This window comes from Thunnus thynnus, chromosome 7 (genome assembly GCF_963924715.1).
Source record: "Thunnus thynnus chromosome 7, fThuThy2.1, whole genome shotgun sequence".
Classification (NCBI taxonomy): domain Eukaryota; kingdom Metazoa; phylum Chordata; class Actinopteri; order Scombriformes; family Scombridae; genus Thunnus; species Thunnus thynnus.
Genome location: NC_089523.1, coordinates 21,684,342 through 21,697,271, shown reverse-complemented (window position 1 = coordinate 21,697,271; position 12,930 = coordinate 21,684,342). Strand labels below are relative to the sequence as shown.

General features: G+C 41.2%; 1 protein-coding gene across 1 annotated transcript in view; it reads right to left on the bottom strand.

Moving 5' to 3' along the window:
• Window positions 1–5,774, bottom strand: part of LOC137186203 (rho guanine nucleotide exchange factor 26-like) — a 28,670-nt gene extending 22,896 nt beyond the window's left edge. The window contains exons 1-4 of the mRNA XM_067594936.1: window positions 5,352–5,774; window positions 3,239–4,862; window positions 2,433–2,484; window positions 2,160–2,302 (exon numbers count right to left, since the gene is read on the bottom strand). Of these exons, the coding sequence (XP_067451037.1) occupies window positions 2,160–2,302; window positions 2,433–2,484; window positions 3,239–4,768 (1,725 nt within the window). The 5' untranslated portion in view covers window positions 4,769–4,862; window positions 5,352–5,774. The remainder of the gene's footprint in view (window positions 1–2,159; window positions 2,303–2,432; window positions 2,485–3,238; window positions 4,863–5,351) is intronic.
• Window positions 5,775–12,930: the final 7,156 nt, after the last annotated feature.

Here is a 12,930-nt window from a genome sequence, read left to right as displayed (position 1 = left end):
AGCACGATTTTAAGAGTCCTTACAAAAAGATTTCAAATAAAACGTCACACTTGTTTGACTACTTTGAGGTTTTCTCAGGTCAGGGGCCATTTGCATTTATAGCACGGGTGGGTGTGTGTGTGTGTGTGTTTGTGACGACTGTTGTGTTGACACACAATGACAGGAGCACTTTGCATACCACACTGAATAGGAGGCCAATGAAGTTGTAGAAAACAGGAAAAGAAAGACCCTCATGAATAAAGAGGCACATGGCGAGAGTAGAAATTGGAACTTATCCACAGAACTCTAAAGGTAAAATTGGCAGCTCTTGTGCTCACTGTGAAAGTGTAATTTGGCTGAAAGCATACAGAAAGTGTATGCTCGTGTTGGTATGTATGTGGCTGGTCTGATTTCATCCGGAGATGTTTGACGATTGAAACAAAGCAATTTTCTGGAATTGACTGGGTGTGGAGTGCTATTAAATTAATCAGGCTGTGGCTTTGACAGAGTGAAGGTACGGTTGAATAAAAAGTATGCCTCCATCTTATGTTTCACAAAATATAACTAATTTGACCTGGGGCACATTCAGATCATACATGCAGGGAGAAGATCATCTTTCCCTACTTCCACTTCCCGCTCACCCTGTTTTGGTATAAAGACACAGAGAAGTGATACTGCTCCTGAAGGAGCCTTCCTTCTCTCTAGTATCAGCCCTGCAGCCCTTGTCAAACACCGAGAACAAACAAACCTGCAGCAGACCAAACATCTCTTGTGGTTCATCCTTTCCATTCCTCTCACACATAAATCTGTTTGATTATTTCTTGCTCCTACTTTCCCTTTTTCCAAACCATTTATCCACGATATCAGCAAGATCAGCTATCACTAAAAGACTGTTTTTATTGTTAGAGCAGCCAACTGAACTTTACCCTGCCTTGCAGTATCACTGGGTGTAACTGAAACACAATCACTTAAGTATCGTTATTCAATAGCAATTTATCCATTCCTTTTTTTAAGCTTGGGTTCTTGTTTCCTTGTTTTAAGCACAACAAAACAAACAAAACTTCAGGCAAACTTTAGCACCATGTGAGGAAGTTCAGTAGCTCCACCTTTTGAAACTACAGGCAATAATTCCTGGAAATATGAGGACTTTGAGATGTAGCTTGACACCAAACCCTAAAAGACGCAAGGTGCTACAGGGACTGCAGTAAAAGGGAGGAGCTGTGAGATGAAATTTGGACTAACATTATGACAACTTGTATATCTGGTTTTTGGCTTCACTGGAACTATGTTTATTTACTGTCAGACCAGGACATTGACAGCATCATGCCATCACTTCATCCGTAATTTGAAAGTTACAGATGAATCCCGCAGTGTTACATTGTGTACTGTCTGGCAAAACAGTCACAATTGAGAAAAAGGGAGCCAACTCTGGGATTGTCCTGGTCAGCCTGACTGTCAAATTCTTGCTCAATTCAACTCTGTGTTTTGCTGACACACCCAGTAACAAAAAGGATAAAAGAAACACTTTGAATGTTCTCCAGGTTCAATCTAATTTCCAGTTTATTAGAGTCTGTGTGCATATCATTCTCTGCCCAGCAATTTCAGAATCAATCCTGATTGCCTCCATCTATCCTCTCGCCTGTTTTTGCTCCTTCGCTTTCCCTCCTCGACAAGTAAACAAACAGATGGGAATGCCTAAGTAGAAAACTAAGTTAGCTCATTCCCTTCCTCTATATCCCTCTATCCCTCCATCCAATCCCTATTATGTAATGCAGAGCCACTGCACTTCTCTCTGGAGGCAGCATTTTAAGCATATTTTAAGGCTGACAAATCTGTGAAGTTTGCCAACACACTGGCATCAGGCCCAGCAGTGCTTCCAAGACTTCCTGCAGGTCTAGCTGACTGTCTGCCTCCCTGGCCACCCCTGTCTTTGACGAAATGCTCCTGTACTCCCTGCTAAACAGAGTGAGGGGCAGAGGAAGGCAGAAACAGAGGGAGGATGGGTATGGACTGCAGCCAAACTGGATATGACAGCATTCTTTAGAGCACTAGCATTCCAAACCTCCACAGCAGAGTTTATTGTATATTTGTCTGTGTACTGGATGTAGAGAGGGAGCAGAGAAAGATATCACTGTGTGTGTGTGTGTGTGTGTGTGTGTGTGTAATGTCTGAACACACACCACACTAAGCTGGCTCCAGGAGGTGCGTATGGGTCTGTACTGCACCACGATGCCGTTATCAGGTTTGGGTTCTCTGGAATCAGCATCCTCATCTGAATCATTATGTAAGGCCTTCTCCTGGTAGTTCTGGTACAGCTCCTCCTCTGAAACACACAGTTTTTTGACAAATAGATTCATAATTCTGAAGTTTTTATAGGCAAAAAAGAAGAAACAGTGTTTGAGAAAGAGACAGAGATAAGTGTGATAAAAATAATACAGAAAGGTTTTTCTCACCCTCACTGTCAAAGGTTCGCTGGGTGGTCAAAACATTTTTCTTATCTGGACTCTGAAAAAAAAAACATCACAAATATAATGACTTGTAATGACAAACCCTGAGGGACAGGCAGACACACACATACACACACTTCAAATGAAACAGGCGTGTGTGCCTCTGTCACCTGTCCATGACCTATCCCTGCCCTTTCTGGTGACCTCCTTCACTGACCCCTGTCTAATTTCAGAGCCATTGTGTGTTTGTGTGAGTGTGTGTAGGCATGGAGTCGCATTACATAATGTCTCCCAACAACCACATTAATTGTTTCCTAGTAAGGTCTTGTCCTCACTCCTGCTGCTGTGAAGTTTGTTCCACAATACTCCGCCTGTGTTTTAACTTTACAATGTGAACTTTACCCCCCTCCCATGCCGAAAATCCATGTCGAAGCAATCTTTGTGCACACACATGATTAAATATAAACCCATTTGATGGATTATGAATAAGTGAGTTGAAAAATCTAACTCTGATACAGCAAAGAAAAAGAAAATGTAATGCCTAAATTCACAAATATTTACAGTGCTGTCCATTCACATTTATTGCCGAGTTCAACAACAGGCGTTAATTAACTAGGGATTTGGTCTTCAGATGAATCCTCAAGTCAATTGGCAAGTCCACACAAACATGTACAAAACAAAGCAAACACCTTTACACGTTAGGGTTCAGGCTGAAACTGGTCATTTTTTAATTGTTTAAATTGTATTTATAACACTAGAGGACCAGTGTTTGTTTCTTGAGGGGATCTTTTGAGCACAGCAGGTTTACCCACCTTGTTTTTCCCAGTGTTGGTAGGCTTTTCTGTCTGAGGGCTTGCTGGTTTTTCTGTCCTAGGGCTGGAGAGTTTGGGTGTCCCAGGGCTGGAGAGTTTGGGTGTTCCAGGGCTGGAGAGTTTGGGTGTTCCAGGGCTGGAGAGTTTGGGTGTTCCAGGGCTGGAGAGTCTGGGTGTCCCAGGGCTGGAGAGTTTGGGTGTGCTAGGGCTGGCAGGCTTTGCAGTCCCAGAACTGCCTGGGCTATCTGGTGAATCCAGATTATTCCCTTCTAGTCCTTTGATGACAGGCTGGGACAGCTGGTGAGCCTCGGGACTTATGGATGGGACCTCAATATCCACTCCGCTCACAACAGCCCTCCTATAGGATGTACTCCTCAGTCCTCTCCTTAGTGTCCCTGGGCTCTCACTTTCCGCATCAGTCCCCTCCCCATGCCCCCCTCCAGTACCAAAGTAGCTTCCTGTGTCAACCATGCTCAGAGTTTTCAATGCTCTCTTGGAAGTATCCAGCCCCAGCAACCCTGCCAAACCATGACCTTGTGGCCCAGAAGTAGGTGCCTTGCTCTGCCGAATATCTGATGCTAAGCCCTTGGGAATAAGTTGATTGGTGCCCATCTTCAGGGCAGCCGGGCTGTGGGTGCTGAGGACGATGGAAGGAGAGGGAGAGATTGATGGGGAAAGAGAGGGTGAGGGTGAGGTGCAGGACATGGAGGAGGGGGAAGAGGCATGCCTGGTTTCTTGTGAGGAGGCAGACGAGGATGAGGACTGTCTGACGAGAGTCTGCCTACTGTCTGCTGGCGACGGGGAGCGCGGGGTCGGGGGGTCTGAGGAGGTGAGGGATGAGAGGGAGGGGATGCTTGAGGTGGAGCTGTGGGAGGGGGTAGGGGTACGGCGGGTAGGGGGAGACGGGCTGGATGTAGATGAAAGGGAGGATAGTTCATGGTGGCTGTTGTTATAGCTGTTGTTATTTGGGGTGTGTGGAGGACACAGAACAGGAGAGGAATTGTGAAGAGAAGCAGCTTCAGGTGTGGATGACCCCAAAGCTATCTTGTCTTTCTGCAAGCTCAGACTGAAGGGACTGGACATGACTTTTTGGGGATCCTGGGCACACTTGTCAGGCCAAACTGTCACTCCATTACTGGTTTTACCCCTGTCACATTCACCATTACACACTCTGTTGTCCAGTGAGGCTGATTTGTCTTCAGACCTAAATTTGGGCAGGGAGAAGCGTCCATTGGAGAGGTGCCCAATGCTGATGCTTCGAACAACTCGGGATTTCCTGGATGGTTTGTGTAAAACATGTTTTAACACCGCAGTGTTCTTGCCCGAACACGGAGGTGTGACCACCAGTCTTTCAGCAGGTTGGCTCAAGGTAAAAGAGCCCTTATTGTCCTCCACGGGGAAGTCCGTTGTCATGACCCCATTTGTATGGTAGCTGAGGGGTCGTGATTTGGGTTTGTTTGAGTCTGTGCGGCGTTTCCACAAAGGAGTGATGTTATTGTTGGACAGATCCACATCATTGCCAAAATCCATGGTCCTCAAGTGTCTGTGTCCTCTTCACTATCTGTGTCACAACCTACAAGTCACAGTGCAAACACTGCTGCCCTGCTGAAAACTGATCTCACCCCTATGGGTAAACAGAGAGCGAGAGAAGTACCAATCAGTATCACAGAGCTCAGTGCTGTATCCAAATTCCCAAAGTTTACTCATTAACAGGGATTTGGTGCAGAAACTGGCAGCTAAATTTAAGAAAGACTAAACACATAAGGAGGAAAAGTTGCTCATTTACACAGAACAGTGAAAACAGCTGATAATCCTTTTGTGTATGTTCAGTGCGGTGAAATGCCCTAATTACAAGCACAAAGCTGACAAGATAGTTGTATTGACTAATCACTGAAATATTCCAAAAGGGAAACAATGGGTCCACTGCCACAGCAGTATTGTTTTTAAATGAATCATTTTTTCTTTGATGTCTCTTTGTGTCCATGCAAATTCACTAGCCTTCACAATTAGTTCTAACTTTCTTCACAACAGAGAAAATAGTTTATGATTCAGCTGAAGAAGAAACTTGTTTTTAACTGAAGAAGAAACTTGTTTTTAGCTGTTTTGAACTTACCTCTAATCAGTCGATCTGTTGCAGAATGCGGTCATTATACCTGCGCCGTTGGAAAATAAACTTCAACAAAAGTTAATGAGCTTAATCCAGCATGGTATCGAAGCCAAATAAATTTTGTGAAGCCAGAGTTGGAGCCGCAGAGTAAACTGTGCCCGACAGGAAACCCGTGTGTGCGCCAGTGAGCGCGTCTGAAGCACTGCTGACTGAGCTGAGGAGTTTCTATGAGCAGGAGGGAGGAGGGGAGCAGGAGCAGAAAGGAGAGGGAAACAACACAGGACAAAGAGTCCAAGCGACCCAACTGGATTTCACAGGTTGCACATGAGGTTCATTTTGACTGTTCCTGTCCTGGATGACGTGAGATCTACAAATTGTCTTATAATATCATATTATTATTTGTCATAGGGAGTTTACGCTTTTTACTGTATGCCGCCAGAAATTGAAAATTTAAAACATTCCTACATAAAGTATGCTGTACTCTCATTTGCATAAATACAGCATTAATATTAGGCTTCTAAATGGACCTGTTGCTGTTGTTCGCCATCGTGTGTTTTTGTGGTGCAATTGCAACAGACACACACCAGAAACTAAAAAGCAAATATAGTTACTGATTTCACAAAATGCCGTGCGGTGCATGTGAGTGTGCTGCATGTAAGTTAGAGTGAATTGGCAGGAAATCATCGCACTTCCAACTATATTCCCAAAATAGCCTATTTCTACACAGGCTTTTGGTGTGTCCAGTCATGTCTTTTACATTCGACATCCTTCCTAATACTTTAAGCTCCTATGGAATGGTATCCACATATCTCACTTGTCTGTTTAAACTGTTTTACAGTGACATTTGTTGATGCTTCTAAAAAATGTGGAGTAGGTGTTGGATCTTGAGGGATTTATAGTTTTTTCATTCCTACTCCAATAAGAATCTGTGTTGTGCAACTTGTGGCATCGGTAATTTCATGCATCACTGAAAATTTAAGATTGTGAAATACCATGTGTGACAAAATGTTCTCATTAAATTATATAATAACCTTGTTTCAATATCCAAAACATATGACTCAGATTAACCACCCACACGAAAACTCAAAACTGGATGTTTACAATGGATTTTACGGGTGCTTACTGTATCTGACTGAAGGCTGTAATGTAGTGTGTGTGTGTGTGTGTGTGTGTGTGTGATACATGTCGTATGGATGGTGCGCCACCATGTGGCCTTCGTGCGCCAGTATTTCACTTATTTGACCACTGAGGGGCGTGATTGCTATGATTACCAACATACCATCACTACTGGTTATATGAAAGTATTGATGATGGCTTTGGGAAAATCATCCTACAAATTTGGTATTATGTTCAACTGAAGTGCAAATTATACAGTTGTTTTCTATGATTGCAGTCCAAAAACAGACACTAATATAGCTTCATTATTTCCATTTTCATCAGCCTGACATGTTGCAGAGTAATTGTGAGACATCCAGTTGTTATAGAAACAGAAATGAAATATTGTGGTGAGTACTGTAGCACCACGCTTTTTAGGCAGACAGCAGGCGGACAAGGTGTTTTAAGTAGGAGGATCAGCTGAGTAAAGTTTATAGGACTAAACAAATGTCATCCGCAGCACAAACATACATTACAGACACAATGACATGGACAGACAAAAAATATATACTGTATGTACATATGTAATGGGGAGGGTGAATAAAACACCGGTTAGGAATAGACTTTTTAATGTGCGTCATCATTCATTTATTCTGTGTTTCTTTCACTTGTAAATATATTACAAACATGGTCTTCTTCCTTCTTGATGTATATCACTTATCAAACACTTACCAAACTAATCCCACACATGTTGACAGCAATATTAAACCACTTGCAGCATTAACACCAATGCATTTATCAAGAAAAGTCAAATGACCATCATTATCATAATTATCATTATGATAATTCAAATGAACATCATTATCATAATTACAATATCATCAAATTCCTTTTCTGTCAGAGCCGTCATCCTCTGTCGTTTTTAATCAATGTTTTATTGAGAGTCTCCTGATTTTTTCTTTTATCTGCTGGTTTCACAGCCTCACAGTAAAAGACAGAAACAGAAAGAAAGATTTTAACAACAGCATTGTTTTTCAAAGACCACTGGAGTGAAACAAAGAGATCTGAATTCTTTTTGCAGCCAACAAATCCTCCAGAATGCAGCGAGTATTTTGGCTTCTTCTGGAAATGTTCTTGCTAGTGAATTTTCTCTGTTACCATCAGGGTGTCGTTATGTTTTACCTGCTTGTAAAACTAACCGCTATTCTAAATTGTTCATTGCAATTTGACTACTAAATGCTCTGTAGATTTTTTTTTACCATTGTCATTGTTGGTGAATGTTTTATCGGATCTTTCTATTGTGTATATCAAGTCTATTTATCAATATTATTCATAGATTCATTCCACATTTAGCTCCCTGGTGGGCTTTTTTTTATATATAGCCTATATATTCATTTTTTTGCTGTATATTGTGTATTTTATTTGTTTTTTTGTATGTTACTGTTTTTTTTGTAGAACAAGCTGCTCCAAGCAAATTGCCCCTAGCGGGATTAATAAAGTTGTTTGTATTGTATTGTATTGTATATCACTATCCTCATTATGTTCTATAGAGGAAGTGCAGCAGTCTATCCTGTTGTATTGTTTAAAAGAGCTATATGTTTCCTCATGTTGTTTGGTTTAAAAACTGCCCTCAGACAAGACAGTCACCTCCGTCTGGAAGGCCCAGAATTAAGCCCCCTGTGACCACAAGCATCCGCCCTGATGAGGAGACAATGAATCTCCAAGCTTTTCTGTTACTGACACTAGCTCTGGCTCTTTGTGAGGCAACAAAAAACAAACTCTCTCAACGGACCAGTGGAGTAGAACAAAAAAAAAAGGAAGAGAGGGACAAAAGGTAGAGAATGTACGGAGCAATCATGGGTTTCTTCTTGTTTGGAGTTTTAGAACAAGAAAAACTTTAAATCCCTGCTACAGAGGAGGCAGGCTATAAGCTCTTATAGACTGAACTTATCCCTCCAGGTTCTCTAGATATCTTTATCTGTCTTTATTCTGCCACACATCAAAGATTGATAAGACATGAGCACTGGGTTTGTCTGCCTGTACTGACTTTTGCCTGTCTGAACAAAGACTGCTCCAAAACAATTTAGACCGGCAAAGTTAAGTTCAAGGTAGCAGAAGTGACGACTTGACATCCCAATGGTATATCATGGAAAAAAAACTGATGAGATTGATATAAATAGACCAGAAACCAAGATTTTAGAAAATCCATAGGGGAATATCTGATTGCTGACTGTATTTTGTGTTTTAAACTTATTATTTGTACTTAAGAACCAAAATGTCCTCATCAAACAGGTAAGTGACTGAGGTGGAGTTTGTGGAGGGTAGTTGGAGGGAGAATTATTGACATATGGGCTTTAATGGCATCACTTTCTACACTGTCATGGATTTGGATTTTTAGTTAAAGCAAACATTTGCTTACGGGATGAGCTGCTCTGAAAGCAGACATATTCCCATAGAGTTAAACCTCTGCGGCCAAGGCAGGTGAACCAGTTTATCTGGTGAAGTGATATTTCTGGAGAAAAACACACAGAGAAGAGAGAGGATAAGCTTGCATTGTGATCCCTGGCATTCTTCATACTAATTCAAGGGGTCTATAGTTTATTTTCAAAGCTCAATTGATTCATCTCAGCTATTGGCTGCAGGTGGACTATAAACTAGCTGCCCTGCTGACCTTACATGAATAAACTTTAATGAAAATGCAGTCCAGTGTTCCCTTAAGGTTGGTTTCCTTTCTAAGACAGCTATACTCCACTGCCCACAGCCACTTAGTTCATCCCAGAAGATATAATATTCCTCTCATAATGTGCTGCAAATAATCAAGTCAGATAGCAGCAGATCCTGATTCAGATCCCCACTGAAAGAAACAAATTAACATCTAAATGCTCAAAACAGTTAAAAAAAAAAAAAAAAAAAGGAAGAAACTCTCATGCCAAATGCTTTAATATGGTTTATGCTATAAATGTAGTGTATATTACAGGAAGTATATTATACCAAGTCTTCATTCTTTTGTTTTAGTGTTCGCTGCTGTTGTGTGCATTTGGATTAAACATTGTCACACTCTGCTATAAAGACATCCCTGTGGTGGTTTGCTGCAAGTCTAAAGTTTTGAAATCTTATTTTAGATACAAGGAAAAATCAGTTGAAAGTTTGAAATACCTTCAGTTAAGGTTACTTGTTTTCAATGAAAGTACTGTAAACTTGTTTCTTGAGTGAAGACACAGTACTCAGTGTGAGCAGGTGCATTTGTTTCAGTCCAAGTGGGAGGTTTCACTTGTTTAAGGACTGTTAAAGGGTCATTTCACTCAAATTACATACATTTTCTCACTAACCTCTGGTGGTATCCAGGGAAGTATCTAGATATTTGTTTCTGCTTCTTCCCCAGTAGAATGAGAGTGATTGGAATTACATTTGCAGTGCTCACAGTATTTAAAAAATATAAAAATTAACAGCAGTAATGGTGTCCTCTATAATCTGAAGAACACACTTTCAACAGGTTTCATAAGGAGTTTTTCTTTGATTTAAAAAATAGTTCAGATGGCAACTGTCCACAAATGAGGTTTGTGGATTATCCAGAGTAACAGGTACACTGTTGAATTTTTAAATATATTTTTCCAATACTGTGAGAACCACAATTTAGATTGCATTCATCACCATATAAAGGTGGAGGCAGAAATCTCAGAGATGTTTATCTCAAGAGCTTGGACAAATTAAACTGGGACTATGTGCATGATTAAATATCTCAACACTTAAGACTGAACTGTCTTTCCTCCTAGAAAGTACAGTATAGAGACCAAAAAAAATCATGCAAAATACATTGGCAAAGCTCTAGATAAAGGCAGATGTATCTAATCATGAGGGTGTATGACCTGGACTGTAAACAGATATGGTGCTGGACTGCCTGTGCTTGATAAAAGGAGAGAAGAGATGATGGGAAAGAAGTCCAAGCTGTGAATAGCTTGGATGACTGTGGTGTCTGTTTTGGTGCTGGGTGTGCAAAGTAGTGTAGCATATAATTGAGATAATTCAGTCACAGACAATGGGATAACAATGGTGTGTGCAGTCTCAGGAGTTGGGAATGCAGGGGTCAGATGATTCCTGATCATGATGAACACTAAAAAAACACTAAAAATTAGTGAATGAAGAAGCAGGAAGGACAAGAAGTCAAAAAGTTTTGTCGGAGCAAACTGTGAAGAGAAACACTTTGCATTAAAATACCTATTACATGTCAAACACAAGCTATTTAAATGTATTCTGGATATAGAAATTCACAGTCATTTATTACATTTTCATGTTGAGCTCCTCTCCTCTGTGCATCATGAGTCACCTGCTCGTGTCCCACCTAATCAGCTATGAACATTAAAGCCTTAAAACAGAGAGATAGCATGAGTACAACATTCCTGTGCGTTTTCAGTCTTCAGGCATTTTACTGTAAAAAAAGCCCTCCACACACTGACCTTTTCTCAGCAAACCTCTCTCTCGCTCCTCTCTCCTATTTTTCCTCTGACTCACAGCCCATTGTACTTCTCCTACTCAGCACTGCCGTTTGCTCGGTGTCCTTGCCTCCCCTCCCCTCACCCTTCACTGCCACCCACACGTCTCCTCATCCATCCACTCGGAGAACAATGCAGAAGAGACCTAACGACCGTAATTACCATAGCTAAGTTACAACGGCTGAGAAAAAAAAAAAAAAAAGCTGTGTACTAAACAGAAAATACATTAGAAGCTGGAGAAAAGGCATAGCTGACACATGCATGGATCACATTATGTGTTACAGAACTAGGACAGCTAATTATTGCGTATGTGGTGGTGTGAGTGAGTTCACCTCAGTGTCCCATGCTGATAAGAGTTCTATGTTCCTTCATGCACACACTCACAGTATAGGATTAATGCAGCGGGCCAGTCTATGTATGAACAAGTGTATATGGAGCCAACACAGGGGGCATCTGCCACACATACACTATTTGAACCCAGGCTAATCACCATGGTTACGTCCCTTTTCTGCTTGCGCTGATTGGTTGACATTATTGCAATGACCCGTGATTGACTCCCCCCCGTGGGTTCTCATTGGCGCTTTGCCCCAGGATGATGATGTCATCATGTGTGGCATGTTTCAGTAGATATGGCATTGAGACATGCACTACTGGGCATGCATCGAGAAAACAGAATTAGATCAAAGCTGGAGGTGGCGGCTGCGATTGTTTAGAGATAATTCACATGAGCTTTAGATTCATGGCGGTGTAAGTGTAAGGACCAAAGTGAGCATGGTTGTCACAGGCCTGTTATGGCAGCTTTTTGTTTGGATCAGATTTTCTAATAGTTGTGCAGGATGGTTAAGAAATATTACCCATCCAACTGATATACTACCCATTTAAACCAGTAGAGGGCATATTCAGAGGGAGAAAAGAGAAGGAGACGTTAGTGACAGAAACACACATGCAGATCCTTAAATTCACATTTTATGATGTTTCAAACTTGTTATTTTTTCCTTTTGAATGAGCCATTTCTCAGAATATATTCCTGTCTCAGCATACCGTAGGATAAAATAACAAATATGTTTTCACCATTTGGAAAAAACTTCAAACATTTTGCATTTTTCAGCCCATGTAAGTCCTAGTGTAACATGTGTAAGGCATTCGGTACACACAATTATCTACACTGGAGCTCCCCTATGTATTTCTCTCCTCCTAAAATCAATGCACTACACTTACTGATCAGCTCTGTCCCTGTGATCAACAAAAGAAATGAGACGAAACCAAGCACTTGCTGTAAAACTGAACAAGATAGAAATACAAATGATGCACTCGTCCATTGACTGCACTGTATTTCATGAATTATAATCTGAAAGTGGTATTAAGTCCCTTTGGAGCTTATTATGTTGCCATGGATTTTGCAATTTGAAATATCTTTTGAAAGTAAAAATGATAATGGGACTCTATGGAATCTAAAGAAAATAACTCAATAACCCCAGATGCATAAACATCAGTACTCACAGAGTCAAATAGAAATATTATTTTTGAGCAATTTTAATTCGCAGAAACAATAAAAAAAATTCCATGCAGGAGAAATGAGACATATTTCTGTGCTAAATGGTTCTAGATGTAAAGTTAAACTCCCTGGAATGAGGAACAAAGGGCACAGAAACACACTACACAGGACATAACATACTGCAATAAATAAATATGTCCATACCTTAATCGACACACAAAAATGCATTAAGAAGAAGATTTGATTTCAGTTCTGTCCATGAAGTGTGCAGTCTGGTCCCCTGCAAGCCATCTTGCCCCAGCTTCTCTTTTAGAGGGCCTTCTGTTGTCTTCGCACCATGTGCCTCCCTACCACTCTGTCACCCCTCCTCCTGCTGCTGCTGAATCATCCTGAACCCCCCAGTCCACTCCTCATGACCCCCCTCCATCCTCCCCCCTCCGCTCCAGTGAACCCATCAAGTCAACTAATTACTCTTCTCAAAGCTGCTTAACGAACCCTTTAATTA